At 58.7% G+C, this 23,889-nt stretch overlaps 1 protein-coding gene across 1 annotated transcript in view; it reads left to right on the forward strand.

Annotated features, from left to right (window-relative positions):
• Nucleotides 1-23,889, forward strand: part of LOC147091277 (ATP-dependent chromatin remodeler CHD4-like) — a 97,545-nt gene that overhangs the window by 25,097 nt on the left and 48,559 nt on the right. Inside the window, 8 exon segments of the mRNA XM_085976498.1 lie at nucleotides 1,020-1,228; nucleotides 3,846-3,964; nucleotides 9,662-9,903; nucleotides 11,579-11,712; nucleotides 13,273-13,341; nucleotides 13,344-13,410; nucleotides 19,270-19,439; nucleotides 21,446-21,700. Of these exon segments, the coding sequence (XP_085832624.1) occupies nucleotides 1,020-1,228; nucleotides 3,846-3,964; nucleotides 9,662-9,903; nucleotides 11,579-11,712; nucleotides 13,273-13,341; nucleotides 13,344-13,410; nucleotides 19,270-19,439; nucleotides 21,446-21,700 (1,265 nt within the window).

A 23,889-nucleotide genomic window follows, 5' to 3' on the forward strand; every position in this document is an offset into this window, starting at 1 on the left:
CCGGACCTTGGCCAGGGTTAGTGAGTGACCTCGGACCTTGGCCAGGGTTAGTGAGTGACCCCGGACCTTGGCCAGGGTTAGTGAGTGACCCCGGACCTTGGCCAGGGTTAGTGAGTGACCCCGGGCCTTGGCCAGGGTTAGTGAGTGACCCCTGACCTTAGCCAGGGTTAGTGAGTGACCCCGGACCTTGGCCAGGGTTAGTGACCCCGGACCTTGGCCAGGGTTAGTGAGTGACCTCGGACCTTGGCCAGGGTTAGTGAGTGACCCCGGACCTTGGCCAGGGTTAGTGAGTGACCCCTGACCTTGGCCCGGGTTAGTGAGTGACCCCTGACCTTGGCCAGGGTTAGTGAGTGACCCCGGACCTTGGCCAGGGTTCGTGAGTGACCCCTGACCTTGGCCCGGGTTAGTGAGTGACCCCGGACCTTGGCCCGGGTTAGTGAGTGACCCCGGACCTTGGCCAGAGTTAGTGACCCCGGACCTTGGCCAGGGTTAGTGAGTGACCTCGGACCTTGGCCAGGGTTAGTGAGTGACCCCGGACCTTGGCCAGGGTTAGTGAGTGACCCCTGACCTTGGCCCGGGTTAGCGAGTGACCCTGGACTTGGCCAGGGTTAGCGAGTGACCCCGGACCTTGGCCAGGGTTAGCGAGTGACCCCGGACCTTGGCCAGGGTTAGCGAGTGACCCCGGACCTTGGCCAGGGTTAGCGAGTGACCCCGGACCTTGGCCAGGGTTAGCGTGTGACCCTTGGCTTGGGTTAGCGTGTGACCCCTGACCTTCACTTGGGTTAATGAGTGATTCTGACCAGGGCCTGAATTAGTTTGTGATCCCATGACAGGGACTGGTTTAGTGAGTGACCCCTGACCAGGGCCTGCGTTAGTGAGCGACCTCTTTCTCTGACTGTTTCTCTCTCTCTGCCTCTGACTGTGTGTCTCTCTCTCTGCCTCTGTCTTTGACTGTGCCTCTCTCTCTCTCTTTCCCACTCTGTGTCTCTGACCGTGTCTCTCTTACTCCGCTCCCCCACTCCAGCACCACGAGGCGGAGGGTGATGCTTCTCCGGATAGGATTGAGTTTGGCGACGAGGAGCTGGATCGCTCGGAGAGCGAGGGGAGCGACTACGCCCCGGGCAGAAAGAAGAAGAAAAAGTTGAAGGAGAAAAAGGAGAAGAAGGCAAAGGCCAAGAGGAAGGAGGAGGAGGAAGAGGAGGACGAGGATGAGGACGACGGGTCAAAGGTGAGTGGTGGGCAGGGGCAGCTTCACCTTCCCTCACAGAGCAGGAAAAGCCCAGGCTCCATGGTCGAATAGCCTCTCTTCCTTCTCCCCTCTCCCCCAGCGCCCTGTCACTGACTGTATCTCTACTGATGTTAATCCAGCTCCCTCACACTGTCACTCAGTAACCCCTCGTCCCCAGTGCCCTGTGTCACTGACTGTATCTCTACTGATAATCCAGCTCCCTCACACTGTCACTCAGTAACCCCACTCCCCCAGTGCCCTGTGTCACTGACTGTATCTCTACTGATGTTAATCCAGCTCCCCCACACTGTCACTCAGTAACCCCTCTCCCCCAGCGCCCTGTGTTATTGACTGTATCTCTACTGATGTTAATCCAGCTACCTCACACTGTCACTCAGTAACCCCTCTCCCCAGTGCCCTGTGTTACTGACTGTATCTCTACTGATGTTAATCCAGCTCCCGCACACTGTCACTCAGTAACCCTCTCCCCAGCGCCCTGTGTTACTGACTGTATCTCTACCGATGTTAATCCAGCTCCCTCACACTGTCACTCAGTAACACCTCTCTGCCAGCGCCCTGTGTTACTGACTGTACCTCTACTGATGTTAATCCAGCTCCCTCACAGTCACTCAGTAACCCCTCTCCCCCAGCGCCCTGTGTTACTGACTGTATCTCAACTGATGTTAATCCAGCTCCCTCACGCTGTCACTCAGTAACCCTCTCCCCAGTGCCCTGTTACTGACTGTATCTCTATTGATGTTAATCCAGCTCCCTCACACTGTCACTCAGTAACCCCTCCGCCCAGCCCCTGTGTTACTGACTGTATCTCTACTGATGTTAATCCTGCTCCCTCACACTGTCACTCAGTAACCCCTCTCCCCCCAGCGCCCTGTCACTGACTGTATCTCTACTGATGTTAATCCAGCTCCCTCACACTGTCACTCAGTAACCCCTCTCCCCCCGGCACCCTGTGTTACTGACTGTATCTCTACTGATGTTAATCCAGCTCCCTCACACTGTCACTCAGTAGCCCTCTCCCCCAGCGCCCTGTGTTACTGACTGTATCTCTACTGATGTTAATCCAGCTCCCTCACACTGTCACTCAGTAACCCCTCTCCCCCAGCGCCCTGTGTTACTGACTGTATCTCTACTGATGTTAATCCAGCTCCCTCACACTGTCACTCAGTAACCCCTCTCCCCCCAGCGCCCTGTCACTGACTGTATCTCTACTGATGTTAATCCAGCTCCCTCACACTGTCACTCAGTAACCCCTCTCCCCCCGGCACCCTGTGTTACTGACTGTATCTCTACTGATGTTAATCCAGCTCCCTCACACTGTCACTCAGTAACCCTCTCCCCCAGTGCCCTGTGTCACTGACTGTATCTCTGCTGATGTTAATCCAGCTCCCTCACACTGTCACTCAGTAACCCCCCTCCCCAGCGCCCTCTGTTACTGACTGTATTTCTACTGATGTTAATCCAGCTCCCTCACACTGTAACTCAGTAACCCCTCTCCCCCAGCGCCCTGTGTCACTGACTGTATCTCTACTGATGTTAATCCAGCTCCCTCTCACTGTCACTCAGTAACCCCTCTCCCCCAGCACCCTGTGTTACTGACTGTATCTCTACTGATGTTAATCCAGCTCCCTCACACTGTCACTCAGTAACCCCTCCCCCCAGCGTCCTGTGTTACTGACTGTATCTCTACTGATGTTAATCCAGCTCCCTCACAGTGTCACTCAGTAACCCCTCTCCCCCAGCACCCTGTGTTACTGACTGTATCTCTACTGATGTTAATCCAGCTCCCTCACACTGTCACTCAGTAACCCCTCCGCCCAGCCCCTTTGTTACTGACTGTATCTCTACTGATGTTAATCCAGCTCCCTCACACTGTCACTCAGTAACCCCTCTCCCCAGCGCCCTGTGTTAGCGACTGTGTCTCTACTGATGTTAATCCAGCTCCCCCTCACTCGCTCAGTAACCCCTCTCCGCCTGCGCCCTGTGTTACTGACTGTATCTGTACTGATGTTAATCCAGCTCCCTCACACTGTCACAGTTACCCCTCTCCCCAGCGCCGTGTTACTGACTGCATCTCTACTGATGTTAATCCAGCTCCCTCACACTGTCACTCGGTAACCCCTCTCCCCCAGCGCCCTGTGTTACTGACTGTATCTCTACTGATGTTAATCCAGCTCCCTCACACTGTCACTCAGGAACGCCTTCGCCCAGCGCCCTGTGTCACTGACTGTATCTCTACTGATGTTAACCCAGCTCCCTCACACTCACTCAGTAACCCCTTTGCCCAGCGCCCTGTGTTACTGACTGTATCTCTACTGATGTTAATCCAGCTCCCTCACACTGTCACTCGGTAACCCCTCTCTCCCCCAGCGCCCTGTGTCACTGACTGTATCTCTACTGATGTTAATCCAGCTCCCTCTCACTGTCACTCAGTAACCCCTCTCCCCAGCGCCCTGTGTTAGTGACTGTGTCTCTACTGATGTTAATCCAGCTCCCCCTCACTCGCTCAGTAACCCCTCTCCCCCAGCGCCCTGTGTTACTGACTGTATCTCTGCGCCCTCTGCCATGGACCGTAACTGTTCCCTTGTGCTTCCCGCAGGAGCCCAAGTCCTCGGCCCAGTTACTGGAGGACTGGGGAATGGAGGATATCGACCACATCTTCACTGAGGAAGATTACCGGACCCTGACCAACTACAAAGCCTTCAGCCAGTTTGTCAGGTAAGCAGCCAGAGGGCAGGGAGGCTGAGGGTGTTGGGGGGCCGTGGGGGGGGGCATAGGGGAGGTCGCGGGGGGGAGATCGAGGGGGGGAGGCCGGGTGGGAGGCCAAGGGGGGGGCGGGGGGAGATCGAGGGGGGCGTTGGTGAGGTCGGGGAGGTTGAGGGGGGGTGGTTGGCGGGGTGGGGGGTCGGGGGTGAGGTCGAAGGGGGGCGTTGGGGAGGTCGAGGGGGCGTTGGTGAGGTCGGGGTGAGGTCGAGGGGGGGTGGGGGGAGGGCGGGGGTGAGTTCAAGGGGGGTGGGGGCAGGTTGGGGGTGAGGTCGTGGGGGGGAGGTCGAGGGGTGAGGTCGTGGGGGGTCGGGGTGAGGTCGAGGGGGGGCGTTGGTGAGGTCGAGGGGGGTGGGGGGGAGGTCGGGGGTGAGGTCGTGGGAGGTGGGGGGAGGTCGGGGTTGAGGTCGAGGGGGGGCGTTGGTGAGGGCGGGGGGGAGGTCGGGGGTCAGCTCGAGCGGGGGCGTTAGGGAGGTCGGGGGTGAGGTCGAGGGGGGGCGTTGGTGAGGGCGGGGGGGAGGTCGGGGGTCAGCTCGAGCGGGGGCGTTAGGGAGGTCGGGGGTGAGGTCGAGGGGGGGCGTTGGTGAGGTCAAGGGGTGGCGGGGGGGTGGTCGGCGGTGAGGTCGAGGGGGGGTGTTGGTGAGGTCAGGGGTGAGGTCGAGTGGGGGGCGTTGGTGAGGTCGGGGTTCAGGTCGAGGGGGGGGCGTTGGTGAGGTCGGGGTTCAGGTCGAGGGGGGGTGTTGGTCAGGTCGAGGGGGGGTGTTGGTGAGGTCGAGGTGGTCCGGGGGGGTGTTGGTGAGGTCGAGGTGGTCCGGGGGGGCGTTGGTGAGGTCGGGGTTCAGGTCGAGGGGGGGGCGTTGGTGAGGTTGAGGGGGGGCGTTGGTGAGGGGGTTGAGGTCGAGGGGAGGCATTGGTGAGGTCGGGGCTGTTGACGGGGGGCGGGGGTGAGGTCGGAGGTGAGGTCGAGGGGGGCGTGGGGGGGGGAGGTCGGTGGTGAGGTCGAGTGGGGGGCGTTGGTGAGGTCGGGTGTGAGGTCAAGGGGGGGCGTTGGTGAGGTCGGGGGTGAGGTCGAGTGGGGGGCGTTGGTGAGGTCGGGTGTGAGGTCAAGGGGGGGCGTTGGTGAGGTCGGGGGTGAGGTTGAGGTCGAGGGTGAGGTCGAGGGGGGGCGAAGGGGCGTTGGTGAGATCGAGGGGGGGCGAAGGGGCGTTGGTGAGGTTGAGGGATGGGGGAGGGGAGGAGGTCGAGGTCGACGGGAGAAGGCCGAGGGGGGCGGGGGTAGGCCGAGGGGGGCGGGGGTAGGCCGAGGGGGGCGGGGGTAGGCCGAGGTCGACGGGAGAAGGCCGAGTGGGGCGGGGGAAGGCCGAGGTCGACGGGAGAAGGCCGAGGGGGGCGGGGGTAGGCCGAGGGGGGCGGGGGTAGGCCGAGGGGGGCGGGGGTAGGCCGAGGGGGGCGGGGGTAGGCCGAGGGGGGCGGGGGTAGGCCGAGGGGGGCGGGGGTAGGCCGAGGGGGGCTGGGGTAGGCCGAGGGGGGGCTGGGGTAGGCCGAGGGGGGGCGGGGGTAGGCCGAGGGGGGCGGGGGTAGGCCGAGGGGGGCGGGGGTAGGCCGAGGGGGGCGGGGGTAGGCCGAGGGGGTCGGGGGTCGGCCGAGGGGGGCGGGGGTAGGCCGAGGGGGGCGGGGGTAGGCCGAGGTCGACGGGAGAAGGCCGAGGGGGGCGGGGGTAGGCCGAGGTCGACGGGAGAAGGCCGAGCGGGGCGGGGGTAGGCCGAGGGGGGCGGGGGTAGGCCGAGGGGGGCTGGGGTAGGCCGAGGGGGGCGGGGGTAGGCCGAGGTCGACGGGAGAAGGCCGAGGGGGGCGGGGGAAGGCCGAGGGGGGCGGGGGAAGGCCGAGGGGGGCGGGGGTAGTCCGAGGTCGACGGGAGAAGGCCGAGGGGGGCAGGGGTAGGCCGAGGGGGGCGGGGGTAGGCCGAGGGGGGGCGGGGGAGAAGGCCGAGGGGGGCGGGGGAAGGCCGAGGGGGGGCGGGGGAGAAGGCCGAGGGGGGCGGGGGTAGGCCGAGGGGGGCGGGGGTAGGCCGAGGGGGGGCGGGGGAGAAGGCCGAGGGGGGGCGGGGGTAGGCCGAGGGGGGCGGGGGTAGGCCGAGGGGGGGCGGGGGAGAAGGCCGAGGTCGACGGGAGAAGGCCGAGGGGGGCGGGGGTAGGCCGAGGTCGACGGGAGAAGGCCGAGGGGGGCGGGAGAAGGCCGAGGGGGGCGGGGGTAGGCCGAGGGGGGCGGGAGAAGGCCGAGGGGGGCGGGGGTAGGCCGAGGGGGGCGGGAGAAGGCCGAGGGGGGCGGGGGTAGGCCGAGGGGGGCGGGGGTAGGCCGAGGGGGGCGGGAGAAGGCCGAGGGGGGCGGGAGAAGGCCGAGGGGGGCGGGGGTCGGCCGAGGGGGGCGGGGGTCGGCCGAGGGGGGCGGGGGTCGGCCGAGGGGGGCGGGGGTCGGCCGAGGGGGGCGGGGGTAGGCCGAGGGCGGCGGGGGTAGGCCGAGGTCGACGGGAGAAGGCCGAGGGGGGCGGGGGTAGGCCGAGGGGGGCGGGGGTAGGCCGAGGGGGGGCGGGGGAGAAGGCCGAGGTCGACGGGGGTAGGCCGAGGTCGACGGGAGAAGGCCGAGGGGGGCGGGGGTAGGCCGAGGTCGACGGGAGAAGGCCGAGGGGGGCGGGGGTAGGCCGAGGGGGGCGGGGTAGGCCGAGGGGGGCGGGGGTAGGCTGAGGTCGACGGGAGAAGGCCGAGGGGGGCGGGGGTAGGCCGAGGGGGGCTGGGGTAGGCTGAGGTCGACAGGAGAAGGCCGAGGGGGGCGGGGTAGGCCGAGGGGGGCTGGGGTAGGCCGAGGGTGGCTTGGGTAGGCCCAGGGGGGCGGGGGTAGGCCGAGGGGGGCGGGGGTAGGCTGAGGTCGACGGGAGAAGGCCGAGCGGGGCGGGGGTAGGCCGAGCGGGGCGGGGGTAGGCCGAGGTCGACGGGAGAAGGCCGAGGGGGGCGGGGGTAGGCCGAGGGGGGCGGGGGTAGGCCGAGGGGGGCGGGGGTAGGCCGAGGTCGACGGGAGAAGGCCGAGGGGGGCGGGGGTAGGCCGAGGGGGGCGGGGGTAGGCCGAAGGGGGCGGGGGTAGGCCGAGGGGGGCGGGGGTAGGCCGAGGTCGACGGGAGAAGGCCGAGGGGGGCGGGGCTAGGCCGAGGGGGGCGGGGGTAGGCCGAGGGGGGCGGGGGTAGGCCGAGGGGGGCGGGGGGCGGGGGTAGGCCGAGGGGGGCGGGGGTAGGCCGAGGTCGACGGGAGAAGGCCGAGCGGGGCGGGGGTAGGCCGAGGGGGGCGGGGGTAGGCCGAGGGGGGCGGGGGTAGGCCGAGGGGGGCGGGGGTAGGCCGAGGGGGGCGGGGGTAGGCCGAGGTCGACGGGAGAAGGCCGAGGGGGGCGGGGGCAGGCCGAGGTCGACGGGTGAAGGCCGAGGGGGGCGGGGCTAGGCCGAGGGGTCCGGGGGTAGGCCGAGGGGGGCGGGGCTAGGCCGAGGGGAGCGGGGGTAGGCCGAGGGGGGCGGGGGTAGGCCGAGGGGGGGCGGGGGAGAAGGCCGAGGTCGACGGGGGAAGGCCGAGGTCGACGGGAGAAGGCCGAGGGGGGCGGGGGTAGGCCGAGGGGGGCGGGGGTAGTCCGAGGTCGACGGGAGAAGGCCGAGGGGGGCGGGGGTAGGCCGAGGGGGGCGGGGGTAGGCCGAGGGGGGGCGGGGGAGAAGGCCGAGGTCGACGGGGGAAGGCCGAGGTCGACGGGAGAAGGCCGAGGGGGGCGGGGGTAGGCCGAGGGGGGCGGGGGTAGGCCGAGGTCGACGGGAGAAGGCCGAGGGGGGCGGGGGTTGGCCGAGGGGGGCGGGAGAAGGCCGAGGGGGGCGGGGGTCGGCCGAGGGGGGCGGGGGTCGGCCGAGGTCGACGGGAGAAGGCCGAGGGGGGCGGGGGTAGGCTGAGGGGGGCGGGGGTAGGCCGAGGGGGGCAGGGGTAGGCCGAGGTCGACGGGAGAAGGCCCAGGGGGGCGGGGGTAGGCCGAGGGGGGCGGGGGTAGGCCGAGGTCGACGGGAGAAGGCCGAGGTCGACGGGAGAAGGCCGAGGGGGGGCAGGGCTAGGCCCAGGGGGGCGGGGGTAGGCTGAGGGGGGCAGGGGTAGGCCGAGGTCGACGGGAGAAGGCCGAGGGGGGCGGGGGTAGGCCGAGGGGGGCAGGGGTAGGCCGAGGTCGACGGGAGAAGGCCCAGGGGGGCGGGGGTAGGCCGAGGGGGGGCAGGGCTAGGCCGAGGGGGGCGGGGGTAGGCCGAGGGGGGCGGGGGTAGGCCGAGGTCGACGGGAGAAGGCCCAGGGGGGCGGGGGTAGGCCGAGGGGGGCGGGGGTAGGCCGAGGTCGACGGGAGAAGGCCGAGGGGGGGCAGGGCTAGGCCGAGGGGGGCGGGGGTAGGCCGAGGGGGGCGGGGGTAGGCCGAGGTCGACGGGAGAAGGCCGAGGGGGGCGGGGGAAGGCCGAGGGGGGCGGGGGAAGGCCGAGGGGGGCGGGGGTAGGCCGAGGTCGACGGGAGAAGGCCGAGGGGGGCGGGGTAGGCCGAGGGGGGCGGGGGTAGGCCGAGGGGTCGGGGGTAGACCGAGGGGGGCGGGGGTAGGCCGAGGGGGGCGGGAGAAGGCCGAGGTCGGCGGGGGTAGGCCGAGGGGGGCGAGGGTAGGCCGAGGGGGGCGGGGGTAGGCCGAGGGGGGCGAGGGTAGGCCGAGGGGGGCGGGGGTAGGCCGAGGTCGACGGGAGAAGGCCGAGGGGGGCGGGAGAAGGCCGAGGGGGGCGGGGGTAGTCCGAGGTCGACGGGAGAAGGCCGAGGGGGGCGGGGGTAGGCCGAGGGGGGCAGGGGTAGCCGAGGGGGGCGGGGTTAGGCCGAGGTCGACGGGAGAAGGCCGAGGTCGACGGGAGAAGGCCGAGGGGGGCGGGGGAAGGCCGAGGGGGGCGGGGGTAGGCGAGGGGGGCGGGGGTAGGCCGAGGGGGGCGGGGGTAGGCCGAGGGGGGCGGGGGTAGGCCGAGGGGGGGCAGGGGTAGGCTGAGGTCGATGGGAGAAGGCCGAGGGGGGCGGGGGTAGGCAGAGGTCGACGGGAGAAAGCCGAGGGGGGCGGGGGTAGGCCGAGGGGGGCGGGGGAAGGCCGAGGTCGATGGGAGAAGGCCGAGGGGGGGCAGGGGAAGGCCGAGGTCGATGGGAGAAGGCCGAGGGGGCGGGGGTAGGCAGAGGTCGACGGGAGAAAGCCGAGGGGGGCGGGGGTAGGCCGAGGGGGGCGGGGGTAGGCCGAGGTCGACGGGAGAAGGCCGAGGGGGGGCAGGGGTAGGCTGAGGTCGACGGGAGAAGGCCGAGGGGGGCGGGGGTAGGCGAGGGGGCGGGGGTAGGCGAGGTCGACGGGAGAAAGCCGAGGGGGGCGGGGTAGGCTGAGGTCGACCGGAGCAGAGGGACGTCGAGGGATGGGTGTTGGGTGTTGCTTTTCCTTTGCCAACTGTCCATTTTCGGGGCGCAAGGCTGAGGTCCCGTGGTCGGGTCTGCTATATTCGGGTGAGGTCATGCGCGTTCTGCCACATTTGACGGGGTCACGCATGTTCTGACGATTCTCTCCCTCTTTTCCCCTTCGCCCCCACAGGCCGCTCATCGCCCAGAAGAACCCAAAGATCGCCGTCTCCAAGATGATGATGGTTCTCGGGGCCAAGTGGCGGGAGTTCAGCACCAACAACCCATTCAAGGGGACGTCGGGAGCGTCGGCGGCGGCGGCGGCAGCGGCGGTGGCCGCAGTGGTGGAGAGCATGGTGGCCTCGTCCGACGCCATCAACCCCACCCCTGCTGCCGACGTGCCGCTTCGCAAGGCCAAAACCAAGGAGGGCAAAGGTGAGAGGTCGGGGGAATGTGGGGTCATGGAGGGGGCAGAGCGACTGGGGCCTGTCCCGTTCGCACGCTGCGACTGGGGGCCCCATCGCCCTTCACCCTCGGTTGGTGAGGGGGGGCATGTTTTTTAAAATTTGCTTATGGGATGTGGGCGTCGCTGGCAAGGCCAGCATTTATTGCCCCTCTCTAATTGCCCTTGAGAAGGTGGTGGTGAGCCGCCTTCTTGAACCGCTGCAGTCCGTGTGGTGAAGGTACTCCCACAATGCTGTTAGGGAGGGAGTTCCAGATTTTGACCCAGCGACGATGAAGGATCGGCGATATATTTCTAAGTCAGGATGGTGTGTGACTTGGAGGGGAACTTGGAGGTGGTGGTGTTCCCATGCGCCTGCTGCCCTTGTCACTCTAGGTGGAAGAGGTCGCGGGTTTGGGAGGTGCTGCCGAAGAAGCCTTGGCGAGTTGCTGCAGTGCATCTTGTAGATGTACACACTGCAGCCACGGTACGCCGGTGGTGGAGGGAGTGAATGTTTAAGGTGGTAGAGGGCTGCTTTGTCCCGGATGGTGTCGAGCTTCTCGAGTGTTGTTGGAGCTGCACTCATCCAGGCAAGTGGAGAGTATTCCATCACACTCCTGACTTGTGCCTTGTAGATGGTGGAAAGGCTTTGGGGAGTCAGGAGGTGAGACACTCGCCGCAGAATACCCAGCCTCTGACCTGCTCTTGGAGCCACAGTATTTATATGCTGGTCCAGTTCAGTTTCTGATCAATGGTGACCCCCAGGATGTTGATAGTGGGGGATTCAGCGATGGTAATGCCATTCAAAGTCAAAGGAAGGTGGTTAGACTTTATAACGATAGCAAAATACTGCAGATGCTGGAAATCCGAAATAACAACAGAAAATGCTGGAAAAACTCGGCAGGCCAGGCAACATCCGTGGACAGAAATTAGAGTCAACGTTTCGGGTCAAAACCTTTATCAAGACTTGATAAAGACCCTACCCACCCCAGCCACAGTCTGTTCGCCCTCCTACCATCTGGGAGACGCTACAGATGCATTCGCACCCGTACGACCAGATTTAGGAACAGCTTCTTTCCCAGGGCTGTCATCCTACTGAACTCCACAAATAAACACTAAAAGCCTGCACATCTGCCGATGCACTTTATTATGGTCATATTTATGCTAATATATATGTACAAATGCATGTCGAAATGTTTAAGTGTCCTAATCCAAATTGTACACTCTCGGGAGCCGCAAGCCTACATTTCGTTGTACTGCACTTGTGCACGAACAATGACAATAAAAGTTGATTTGATTTGATTTTTGGTGGTTAGACTCTCGCTTGTTGGAGATGGTCATTGCCTGGCACTTGTGTGAGGCGAATGTTATCTGCCACTTACCAGCCCAAGCCTGAACGTCGTCCAGGTCTTGCTGCATGCGGGCATGGACTGCTTCATTATCTGAGGAGTTGCGAATGGCGCTGAACACTGTGCAGTCATCAGCGAACATCCCCATTTCTGACCTTATGTTGGAGGGAAGGTCATTGATGTAGCAGCTGAGGATGGTTGGGCCGAGGACACTGACCCGGGGAACTCCTGCAGTGATGTCCTGGGGCTGAGATGTTATAGTAACGTGTTCCACTTAATCTTTCCCCCCCACCCCCCCCCCCCCCCCCCCCGCAACCAGGGCCTAACGCCCGGAGGAAAACCAAGAGCCCGCGGATCTTGGGGACCGAGCTGAAGAAAAAAAGCAAGCCCAAGAAAGTGGCGCCGTTGAAAATCAAGCTGGGCGGCTTTGGAACCAAACGGAAGCGGTCGTCGGTAAGGACATCGGGAGTAGGCCCCATGCCTGAGGGTCAATTTCCCGCCACCCCCAGCACGTGTTCCTGCTCCTGATCCCTGTCCAGTGACCCCTGGGTTAGGGAGGGGGTGAATCAGCCCGGGTTCCTGCTCCTGATCCCTGTCCAGTGACCCCTGGGTTAGGGAGGGGGTGAATCAGCCCGGGTTCCTGCTCCTGATCCCTGTCCAGTGACCCCTGGGTTAGGGAGGGGGTGAATCAGCCCGGGTTCCTGCTCCTGATCCCTGTCCAGTGACCCCTGGGTTAGGGAGGGGGTGAATCAGCCCGTGTTCCTGCTTCTGATCCATGTCCAGTGACCCCTGGGTTAGGGAGGGGGTGAATCAGCCCGGGTTCCTGCTCCTGATCCCTGTCCAGTGACCTCTGGGTTAGGGAGGGGGTGAATCAGCCCGGGTTCCTGCTCCTGATCCCTGTCCAGTGACCCCTGGGTTAGGGAGGGGGTGAATCAGCCTGGGTTCCTGCTTCTGATCCATGTCCAGTGACCCCTGGGTTAGGGAGGGGGTGAATCAGCCCGGGTTCCTGCTCCTGATCCCTGTCCAGTGACCCCTGGGTTAGGGAGGGGGTGAATCAGCCCGGGTTCCTGCTCCTGATCCCTGTCCAGTGACCCCTGGGTTAGGGAGGGGGTGAATCAGCCCGGGTTCCTGCTCCTGATCACTGTCCAGTAACCCCTGGGTTAGGGAGGGGGTGAATCAGCCGGGTTCCTGCTCCTGATCCCTGTCCAGTGACCCCTGGGTTAGGGAGAGGGTGAATCAGCCCGGGTTCCTGCTCCTGATCCCTGTCCAGTGACCCCTGGGTTAGGGAGGGGGTGAATCAGCCTGGGTTCCTGCTCCTGATCCCTGTCCAGTGACCCCAGGGTTAGGGAGGGGGTGAATCAGCCTGGGTTCCTGCTCCTGATCCCTGTCCAGTGACCCCTGGGTAGGGAGGGGGTGAATCAGCCCGGGTTCCTGCTCCTGATCCCTGTCCAGTGACCCCTGGGTTAGGGAGGGTGCGAATCAGCCCGGGTTCCTGCTCCTGATCCCTGTCCAGTGACCCCTGGGTTAGGGAGGGGTGAATCAGCCTGGGTTCCTGCTCCTGATCCCTGTCCAGTGACCCCTGGTGGAAAATATTGAGGTGTGGCGCCCCCTTCATAATAGTATATCCCGCTGACATTCCCAATGTGGGAGATGGGGGTCCTTGGGCGGGAAGGTGGGTGGGTGCCGGGCCTGGCGAACCCGTGCCCCAGCGAGAGTCAGCGCGCTTGAAGGGCGGTGGGCGGGGGAGCGGTGTGAAGAGTGAGGGTTCCGGGTCGGATAGGCCTGGGGGAAGGGGCGGGAGGTGGCTGCCCGGGTGCCAGAAAACGGAGGGGGTGGAATGGGAATGGGAGCATTCCCCCTCTCCTCACCCCGGAGGCCTGCACGAGGGCGCCAGGGCTGAACCCCACTGACGTCCTATGACCCGTGAGGTGAAAGTTGAGAGGGCGCGGGCGGCCATCTTGAAAATGCGGTAATTTCGAACTCTTTCTTTCCCCGGGGCGGCGGCCGGATCAGAGCGAGGAGGACGAGCTGGACCTGGACTCTGACTTCGACGGAGCCAGCATCAACAGCTTCTCGGTCCCGTCGACGGCTCCAACAGTCGCAGCAGCCGAGGCCGGAAGCGAGGGAAAAGAATGAAGAGGAAGAAGAGAGGTGGGTCGAGGGGTCAAAGTGTGTGTGTTAAAGGAGACAGTAACTCTAGGGTCAGTGTGTGTTAAAGGAGACAGTAACTCTAGGGTCAGTGTGTGTGTTAAAGGAGACAGTAACTCTCGGGTCAGTGTGTGTGTTAAAGGAGACAGTAACTCTAGGGTCAGTGTGTGTGTTAAAGGAGACAGTAACTCTAGGGTCAGTGTGTGTTAAAGGAGACAGTAACTCGAGGGTCAGTGTGTGTGTTAAAGGAGACAGTAACTCTCGGGTCAGTGTGTGTGTTAAAGGAGACAGTAACTCTGGGTCAGTGTGTGTGTTAAAGGAGACAGTAACTCTAGGGTCAGTGTGTGTGTTAAAGGAGACAGTAACTCTAGGGTCAGTGTGTGTGTTAAAGGAGACAGTAACTCTAGGGTCAGTGTGTGTTAAAGGAGACAGTAACTCTAGGGTCAGTGCGTGTGTTAAAGGAGACAGTAACTCTAGGGTCAGTGTGTGTGTTAAAGGAGACAGTAACTCTAGGGTCAGTGTGTGTGTTAAAGGAGACAGTAACTCTAGGGTCAGTGTGTGTGTTAAAGGAGACAGTAACTCTGGGGTCAGTGTGTGTGTTAAAGGAGACAGTAACTCTAGGATCAGTGTGTGTGTTAAAGGAGACAGTAACTCTAGGGGTCAGTGTGTGTGTTAAAGGAGACAGTAACTCTAGGGTCAGTGTGTGTGTTAAAGGAGACAGTAACTCTAGGGTCAGTGTGTGTGTTTAAGGAGACAGTAACTCTAGGGTCAGTGTGTGTGTTAAAGGAGACAGTAACTCTAGGGTCAGTGTGTGTGTTAAAGGAGACAGTAACTCTAGGGTCAGTGTGTGTGTTAAAGGAGACAGTACTCTAGGGTCAGTGTGTGTGTGTTAAAGGAGACAGTAACTCGAGGGTCAGTGTGTGTGTTAAAGGAGACAGTAACTCAGGGTCAATGTGTGTGTTAAAGGGAGACAGTAACTCTAGGGTCAGTGTGTGTGTTAAAGGAGACAGTAACTCCAGGGTCAGTGCGTGTGTTAAAGGAGACAGTAACTCTAGGGTCAGTGTGTGTGTTAAAGGAGACAGTAACTCTAGGGTCAGTGTGTGTTAAAGGAGACAGTAACTCCAGGGTCAGTGCGTGTTAAAGGAGACAGTAACTCTAGGGTCAGTGTGTGTGTTAAAGGAGACAGTAACTCTAGGGTCAGTGTCTGTGTTAAAGGAGACAGTAACTAGGTCAGTGTGTGTGTTAAAGGAGACAGTAACTCTAGGGTCAGTGTGTGTTAAAGAGACAGTAACTCTAGGGTCAGTGGTGTGTGTTAAAGGAGACAGTAACTCTAGGGTCAGTGTGCGTGTTAAAGGAGACAGTAACTCTAGGGTCAGTGTGTGTGTTAAAGGAGACAGTAACTCTAGGGGTCAGTGTTGTGTGTTAAAGGAGACAGTAACTCTAGGGTCAGTGTGTGTGTTGAAGGAGACAGTAACTCTAGGGGTCAGTGTGTGTGTTAAAGGAGACAGTAACTCTAGGGGTCAGTGTGTGTGTTAAAGGAGACAGTAACTCTCGGGTCAGTGTGTGTGTTAAAGGAGACAGTAACTCTCGGGTCAGTGTGTGTGTTAAAGGAGACAGTAACTCTAGGGTCAGTGCGTGTGTTAAAGGAGACAGTAACTCTAGGGTCAGTGTGTGTGTTAAAGGAGACAGTAACTCTAGGGGTCAGTGTGTGTGTTAAAGGAGACAGTAACTCTAGGATCAGTGCGTGTGTTAAAGGAGACAGTAACTCTAGGGTCAGTGTGTGTGTTAAAGGAGACAGTAACTCTCGGGTCAGTGCATGTGTTAAAGGAGACAGTAACTCTAGGGTCAGTGTGTGTGTTAAAGGAGACAGTAACTCTAGGGTCAGTGTGTGTGTCAAAGGAGACAGTAACTCTAGGGTCAGTGTGTGTGTTAAAGGAGACAGTAACTCTAGGGGTCAGTGTGTGTGTTAAAGGAGACAGTAACTCTAGGGTCAGTGTGTGTGTTAAAGGAGACAGTAACTCGAGGGTCAGTGTGTGTGTTAAAGGAGACAGTAACCTCTAGGGGTCAGTGTGTGTGTTAAAGGAGACAGTAACTCTAGGGTCAGTGTGTGTTAAAGGAGACAGTAACTCTAGGGTCAGTGTGTGTGTTAAAGGAGACAGTAACTCTAGGGTCAGTGTGTGTGTTAAAGGAGACAGTAACTCTAGGGTCAGTGTGTGTGTTAAGGAGACAGTAACTCTAGGGGTCAGTGTGTGTGTTAAAGGAGACAGTAACTCTAGGGGTCAGTGTGTGTGTTAAAGGAGACAGTAACTCTGGGTCAGTGTGTGTGTTAATGGAGACAGTAACTCTAGGGTCAGTGCGTGTGTTAAAGGAGACAGTAACTCGAGGGTCAGTGCGTGTGTAAAGGAGACAGTAACTCTAGGGGTCAGTGTGTGTTAAAGGAGACAGTAACTCTAGGGTCAGTGTGTGTGTTAAAGGAGACAGTAACTCTAGGGTCAGTGTGTGTGTTAAAGGAGACAGTAACTCTAGGGGTCAGTGTGTGTGTTAAAGGAGACAGTAACTCTAGGGTCAGTGTGTGTGTTAAAGGAGACAGCAACTCTAGGGTCAGTGTGTGTGTTAAAGGAGACAGTAACTCTCTGGTCAGTGTGTGTGTTAAAGGAGACAGTAACTCTAGGGGTCAGTGTGTGTGTTAAAGGAGACAGTAACTCTAGGGTCAGTGTGTGTGTTAAAGGAGACAGTAACTCTAGGGTCAGTGTGTGTGTTAAAGGAGACAGTAACTCTAGGGTCAGTGTGTGTGTTAAAGGAGACAGTAACTCTAGGGTCAGTGTGCGTGTTAAAGGAGACAGTAACTCTAGGGTCAGTGTGTGTGTTAAAGGAGACAGTACTCTAGGGTCAGTGTGTGTGTTAAAGGAGACAGTAACTCTAGGGGTCAGTGTGTGTGTTAAAGGAGACAGTAACTCTCGGGTCAGTGTGTGTGTTAAAGGAGACAGTAACTCTAGGGTCAGTGTGTGTGTTAAAGGAGACAGTAACTCTAGGGTCAGTGCGTGTGTTAAAGGAGACAGTAACTCTAGGGTCAGTGTGTGTGTTAAAGGAGACAGTAACTCTAGGGGTCAGTGTGTGTGTTAAAGGAGACAGTAACTCTAGGATCAGTGCGTGTGTTAAAGGAGACAGTAACTCTAGGGTCAGTGTGTGTGTTAAAGGAGACAGTAACTCTCGGGTCAGTGCATGTGTTAAAGGAGACAGTAACTCTCGGGTCAGTGTGTGTGTTAAAGGAGACAGTAACTCTAGGGTCAGTGTGTGTGTCAAAGGAGACAGTAACTCTAGGGTCAGTGTGTGTGTTAAAGGAGACAGTAACTCTAGGGTCAGTGTGTGTGTTAAAGGAGACAGTAACTCTAGGGTCAGTGTGTGTGTTAAAGGAGACAGTAACTAGGGTCAGTGTGTGTGTTAAAGGAGACAGTAACTCTAGGGTCAGTGTGTGTGTTAAAGGAGACAGTAACTCTAGGGTCAGTGCGTGTGTTAAAGGAGACAGTAACTCTAGGGTCAGTGTGTGTGTTAAAGGAGACAGTAACTCTAGGGGTCAGTGTGTGTGTTAAAGGAGACAGTAACTCTAGGATCAGTGCGTGTGTTAAAGGAGACAGTAACTCTAGGGTCAGTGTGTGTGTTAAAGGAGACAGTAACTCTCGGGTCAGTGCATGTGTTAAAGGAGACAGTAACTCTAGGGTCAGTGTGTGTGTTAAAGGAGACAGTAACTCTAGGGTCAGTGTGTGTGTCAAAGGAGACAGTAACTCTAGGGTCAGTGTGTGTGTTAAAGGAGACAGTAACTCTAGGGGTCAGTGTGTGTGTTAAAGGAGACAGTAACTCTAGGGTCAGTGTGTGTGTTAAAGGAGACAGTAACTCGAGGGTCAGTGTGTGTGTTAAAGGAGACAGTAACTCTAGGGGTCAGTGTGTGTGTTAAAGGAGACAGTAACTCTAGGGTCAGTGTGTGTGTTAAAGGAGACAGTAACTAGGGTCAGTGTGTGTGTTAAAGGAGACAGTAACTCTAGGGGTCAGTGTGTGTGTTAAAGGAGACAGTAACTCTAGGGTCAGTGTGTGTGTTAAAGGAGACAGTAACTCTAGGGTCAGTGTGTGTGTTAAAGGAGACAGTAACTCTCGGGGTCAGTGTGTGTGTTAAAGGAGACTAACTAGGGTCAGTGTGTGTGTTAAAGGAGACAGTAACTCTCGGGTCAGTGTGTGTGTTAAAGGAGACAGTAACTCTAGGGTCAGTGTGTGTGTTAAAGGAGACAGTAACTCTAGGGTCAGTGTGTGTGTTAAAGGAGACAGTAACTCTAGGGTCAGTGCGTGTGTTAAAGGAGACAGTAACTCTAGGGTCAGTGTGTGTGTTAAAGGAGACAGTAACTCTAGGGGTCAGTGTGTGTGTTAAAGGAGACAGTAACTCTAGGGTCAGTGTGTGTGTTAAAGGAGACAGTAACTCTAGGGGTCAGTGTGTGTGTTAAAGGAGACAGTAACTCTAGGGTCAGTGTGTGTGTTAAAGGAGACAGTAACTCTAGGGTCAGTGTGTGTGTTAAAGGAGACAGTAACTCTAGGGGTCAGTGTGTGTGTTAAAGGAGACTAACTAGGGTCAGTGTGTGTGTTAAAGGAGACAGTAACTCTCGGGTCAGTGTGTGTGTTAAAGGAGACAGTAACTCTAGGGTCAGTGTGTGTGTTAAAGGAGACAGTAACTCTAGGGGTCAGTGTGTGTGTTAAAGGAGACTAACTAGGGTCAGTGTGTGTGTTAAAGGAGACAGTAACTCTCGGGTCAGTGTGTGTGTTAAAGGAGACAGTAACTCGGGTCAGTGTGTGTGTTAAAGGAGACAGTAACTCTAGGGTCAGTGTGTGTGTTAAAGGAGACAGTAACTCTAGGGTCAGTGTGTGTGTTAAAGGAGACAGTAACTCTAGGGTCAGTGCGTGTGTTAAAGGAGACAGTAACTCTAGGGTCAGTGTGTGTGTTAAAGGAGACAGTAACTCTAGGGGTCAGTGTGTGTGTTAAAGGAGACAGTAACTCTAGGGTCAGTGTGTGTGTTAAAGGAGACAGTAACTCTAGGGTCAGTGTGTGTATTAAAGGAGACAGTAACTCTCGGGTCAGTGTGTGTGTTAAAGGAGACAGTAACTCTAGGGTCAGTGTGTGTGTTAAAGGAGACAGTAACTCTAGGGTCAGTGTGTGTGTTAAAGGAGACAGTAACTCTCGGGTCAGTGTTTATGTTAAAGGAGACAGTAACTCTCGGGTCAGTGTGTGTGTTAAAGGAGACTAACTAGGGTCAGTGTGTGTGTTAAAGGAGACAGTAACTCTAGGGTCAGTGTGTGTGTTAAAGGAGACAGTAACTCTCGGGTCAGTGTGTGTGTTAAAGGAGACAGTAACTCTCGGGTCAGTGTGTGTGTTAAAGGAGACAGTAACTCTAGGGTCAGTGTGTGTGTTAAAGGAGACAGTAACTCTCGGGTCAGTGTGTGTGTTAAAGGAGACAGTAACTCTAGGGTCAGTGTGTGTGTTAAAGGAGACAGTAACTCTAGGGTCAGTGTGTGTGTTAAAGAAGTCTTAAGTATTTTAACTAATTGTTTCTTTCTGCCTCTCTCTCTCTCTGCTTTCTCTCTCTGCCTCTCTGTGCATTTCTCTGTTTCTCTCTCTCTCTGCTTCGCTACCTCTCCCCCTGTGTCTGTCTGTCCATCTCGTTGTCTCTCTCTCTCTCTCTCTCTCTCTGCTTCTCTACCTCTCCCCCTCTGACTGACTGTCCATCTCGTTGTCTCTCTCTCTGTCCCTCTGTGTGTGTCTCTCTCTCTCTGCCTCTCTCCTACACGTTTCCCCCCCCCCCCCCCCCCCCCGACTCCCAGCAGGAGACGAGGAGGGCGACGGTTATGAAACAGACCATCAGGATTACTGTGAGGTTTGCCAACAGGGAGGCGAAATCATCCTGTGCGACACCTGCCCCCGGGCCTATCACATGGTCTGCCTCGACCCCGAAATGGAGAAGGCCCCGGAAGGAAAATGGAGCTGCCCCCATTGCGTGAGTATGGGTGGGTTCTCTGTTCCGGTCAAGGCCCAGGCTCCATCCTCGGCCTGTGCTGGGTCAGCCAATGTCCCCCAGTCACTGGCCGCTGTGGCTCAGTGGCTACCACTCTCGCCTCGGAGTCAGAAGGTTGTGGGTTCAAGTCCCACTCCAGAGACTTGAGCACAAAAATCTAGGCTGACACTCCAGTGCAGTACTGAGGAATCGCTGCACTGTCGAAGGGACAGCACTGAGGGAGCGCTGCACTGTCGGAGGGGCAGTACTGAGGGAGCGCTGCACTGTCGGAGGGCCAGTACTGAGGGAGCGCTGCACTGTCGGAGGGCCAGTACTGAGGGAGCGCTGCACTGTCGGAGGGCCAGTACTGAGGGTGTGCTGCACTGTCGAAGGGGCTGTACTGAGGGAGCGCTGCACTGTCGGAGGGGCTGTACTGAGGGTGTGCTGCACTGTCGGAGGGGCAGTACTGAGGGTGTGCTGCACTGTCGGAGGGCCAGTACTGAGGGTGTGCTGCACTGTCGGAGGGGCTGTACTGAGGGTGTGCTGCACTGTCGGAGGGACAGCACTGAGGGAGCGCTGCACTGTCGGAGGGGCAGTACTGAGGGTGTGCTGCACTGTCGGAGGGGCTGTACTGAGGGAGCGCTGCACTGTCGGAGGGGCTGTACTGAGGGTGTGCTGCACTGTCGGAGGGGCAGTACTGAGGGAGCGTTGCACTGTCGGAGGGGCTGTACTGAGGGAGCGTTGCACTGTCGGAGGGGCTGTACTGAGGGTGTGCTGCACTGTCGGAGGGACAGCACTGAGGGAGCGTTGCACTGTCGTCGGGGCTGTACTGAGGGTGTGCTGCACTGTCGGAGGGGCAGTACTGAGGGAGCTCTGCACTGTCGGAGGGGCAGTACTGAGGGAGCGCTGCACTGTCGGAGGGGCAGTACTGAGGGAGCGCTGCACTGTCGGAGGGGCAGTACTGAGGGAGCGCTGCACTGTCGGAGGGGCTGTACTGAGGGTGTGCTGCACTGTCGGAGGGCCAGTACTGAGGGAGCGCTGCACTGTCGGAGGGGCGGTACTGAGGGAGCGCTGCACTGTCGGAGGGGCAGTACTGAGGGAGCGCTGCACTGTCGGAGGGCCAGTACTGAGGGAGCGCTGCACTGTCGGAGGGGCAGCACTGAGGGAGCACTGCACTGTCGGAGGGCCAGTACTGAGGGAGCGCTGCACTGTCGGAGGGGCAGTACTGAGGGAGCGCTGCACTGTCGGAGGGCCAGTACTGAGGGAGCGCTGCACTGTCGGAGGGCCAGTACTGAGGGAGCGCTGCACTGTCGGAGGGGCGGTACTGAGGGTGTGCTGCACTGTCGGAGGGGCAGTACTGAGGGAGTGCTGCACTGTCGGAGGGGCGGTACTGAGGGAGCGCTGCACTGTCGGAGGGGCTGTACTGAGGGTGTGCTGCACTGTCGGAGGGGCAGTACTGAGGGAGCGTTGCACTGTCGGAGGGGCCGTCTTTTGGATGAGACGTTAAACCGAGGCCCAGTCTGCTCTCTCAGGTGGACGTAAAAGATCCCGTGGCGCTATTTCGATGAAGAGCAGGGCAGTTATCCCCAGTGTCCTGGGCCAATAGTTATCCCTCAATCAACACCACAAAAAATATTATCTGGTCATTTTCACATTGCTGTTCGTGGGATGTTGCTGCGTGCAAATTCGCTGCTGCGTTTCCTACATTACAACAGTGACTCCACTTCAAAAAATAAGTACTTAATTGGCTGTAAAGCGCTTTGAGACGTCGCGAGATCGTGAAAGATGCCATAGAAATGCAAGCCTTTCTTTTCCTTGGAGCCCCACAGAGAGCAGGAAAGTCCAAGTCTCCATCTGCAGCCTGTGCTGAGTTAACCTGATCTCACCTGTCGTGAAGTCGGAACGGTGTTCGAGGGGAACCGCGCGACGTGTCTGAGGGAGGCGTAGCGGGAATGGGGATGGTTCACATTCTCAGCCCACTGTTGTTTTTTTTTTTTGACTCTTCGCAGGAGAAGGAAGGGGTGCAGTGGGAAGCTAAGGAGGAGAACTCCGAGGTGGAGGCGGAGGTGGATGGCGAACTGGAGGAAGGGGTGCTGGGAGAGCCCGAGGAGGAGGAGGACGATCACATGGAGTTCTGCCGGGTCTGCAAGGACGGAGGGGAGCTGCTGTGCTGCGACGCCTGCCCGTCCTCCTACCACATCCACTGCCTCAACCCCCCGCTCCCCGAGATCCCTAATGGGGAGTGGCTGTGCCCCCGCTGTCTGGTAAGAGTCTGGTTATAAAGGAATAATTATACTTGGAAAGGGCGAATATCGCGGGATGTGGAAGAGCAGATTGATTTGGGGGTTTAGTGTTCAGCACCTCAAGTGCCGGAGGGGGACAGTACTGAGGGAGCGCTGCACTATAGAGAGCATCCTGACGAACTGTATCACAGTATGGTACGGCAGCTGTAGCTACTATGACCGGAAAGCCCTGCAGCGGGTAGTCAAAACTGCCCAACGCATTACCGGCTACTGACCATAGAGCCCATGGAATCCAGGGTGCCTTGGCACATTGGATACAAAACTGGCTTAGTGGCAGAAGGCAGAGGGTGATGGTCGAAGGTTGTTTTTGTGACTGGAAGCCTGTGGCCAGTGGGGTACCACAGGGATCGGTGCTGGGTCCCTTGCTGTTTGTGGTCTATATTAATGACTTGGATATGAATGTAAAGGGTATGATCAGTAAGTTCGCGGATGATACAAAAATTGGTAGGGTGGTAAATAGCGAGGAGGGTAGCCTCAGTCTGCAGGACGGTATAGATGGGTTGGTCAGATGGGCGGAACAGTGGCAAATGGAATTTAACCCGGAAAAGTGCGAGGTGATGCACTTTGGGGGGACTAACAAGGCAAAGGAATACACAATGAATGGAAAGACCCTAGGCAAGACGGAGGGTCAGAGGGATCTGGGTGTGCAAGTACACAGATCCCTGAAGGCGGCGGAACAGGTGGATAAGTTGGTAAAAAAGGCATATGGGATACTTGCCTTCATTAGCCGAGGCATTGAATATAAGAGCAAGGAGGTTATGATGGAGCTGTATAAAACACTGGTTAGGCCACAGCTGGAATACTGTGTGCAGTTCTGGTCGCCACACTACAGGAAGGATGTGATCGCGTTAGAGAGGGTGCAGAGGAGGTTCACCAGGATGTTACCAGGGCTGGAGCGCTTCAGCTATGAAGAGAGACTGGGCAGGTTGGGTTTGTTTTCCTTGGAGCTGAGGAGGCTGAGGGGGGACATGATTGAGGTGTACAAAATTATGAGGGGCATAGATAGGATGGATGCTGAGGAGCTTTTTCCCTTAGTAGAGGGGTCAATAACTAGGGGGCATAGATTCAAGGTAAAGGGCGGAGGTTTAGAGGGGATTTGAGAAAGAACTTTTTCACCCAGAGGGTGGTTGGAGTCTGGAACTCACTGCCTGAAAGGGTTGTGGAGGCAGAAACCCTCACAACATTTAAGAAGCATTTGGATGTGCACTTGAAATGCCATAGCATACAAGGCTACGGGCCAAATGCTGGAATATGGGATTAGATTAGACAGGGCTTGAAGGCCGGCGCGGACACGATGGGCCAAAGGGCCTCTATCCGTGCTGTATTACTCTATGACTCTATGACTCTATATACCAGAAACGCTGTTTACGGAGGTCACGGTCCATCATCAAAGACCCTACCCACCCCAGCCACGGTCTGTTCGCCCTCCTGCCATCTGGGAGACGCTACAGATGCATTCGCACCCGTACGACCAGATTTAGGAACAGCTTCTTTCCCAGGGCTGTCATCCTACTGAACTCCACAAATAAACTCTAAAGCCTGCACATCTGCCAATGCACTTTATTATGGTTATGTTTATGTTAATGTATTACAAGCCAAATGTATGTTGAATGTTTAAATGTCTTAATCTAAATGTACACTCTCGGGAGCCGCAAGCCTACATTTCATTGTACTGCACTTGTGCACTAACAATGACAATAAAAAGTTGATTTGATTTGAGACGGAGGGATAAAAACTTGCATTTATATAGCGCCTTTTCTATAGTTAAAAACCTCCAAGACGCTTCACAGGAGCGTTATCAAACAAAATTTGACACCGAGCCCCATCAGGTCAGGCGACCAAAAACTTGGTCAAAGAGGTAGGTTTTAAGGAGCGTCTTAAAGGAGGGGGGGGGGGGGGAGAGGTTGAGGGAGGGACTTCCAGAGCTTAGGGCCGCAGGCAGCTGAAGGCATGGCCACCAATGGCGGGGCGATGGAAATCGGTTAGGCGCAAGAGGCCAGAATTGGAGGAGTGCAGAGATCTTGGAGGGTGGTAGGGCAGGAAGAGGTTACAGAGATGGGATGGGGCGAGGCCATGGAGAGATTTGAAAATGAGGACGAGAATTTTATTCAATCTCCTCTTGAGCTTCTCTGCTCCAAGGAGAAGAATCC

Source organism: Somniosus microcephalus, unplaced genomic scaffold (genome assembly GCF_052327205.1).
Source record: "Somniosus microcephalus isolate GS21.2 unplaced genomic scaffold, FLI_Smic_1.0 unresolved_chr3, whole genome shotgun sequence".
Lineage (NCBI taxonomy): Eukaryota > Metazoa > Chordata > Chondrichthyes > Squaliformes > Somniosidae > Somniosus > Somniosus microcephalus.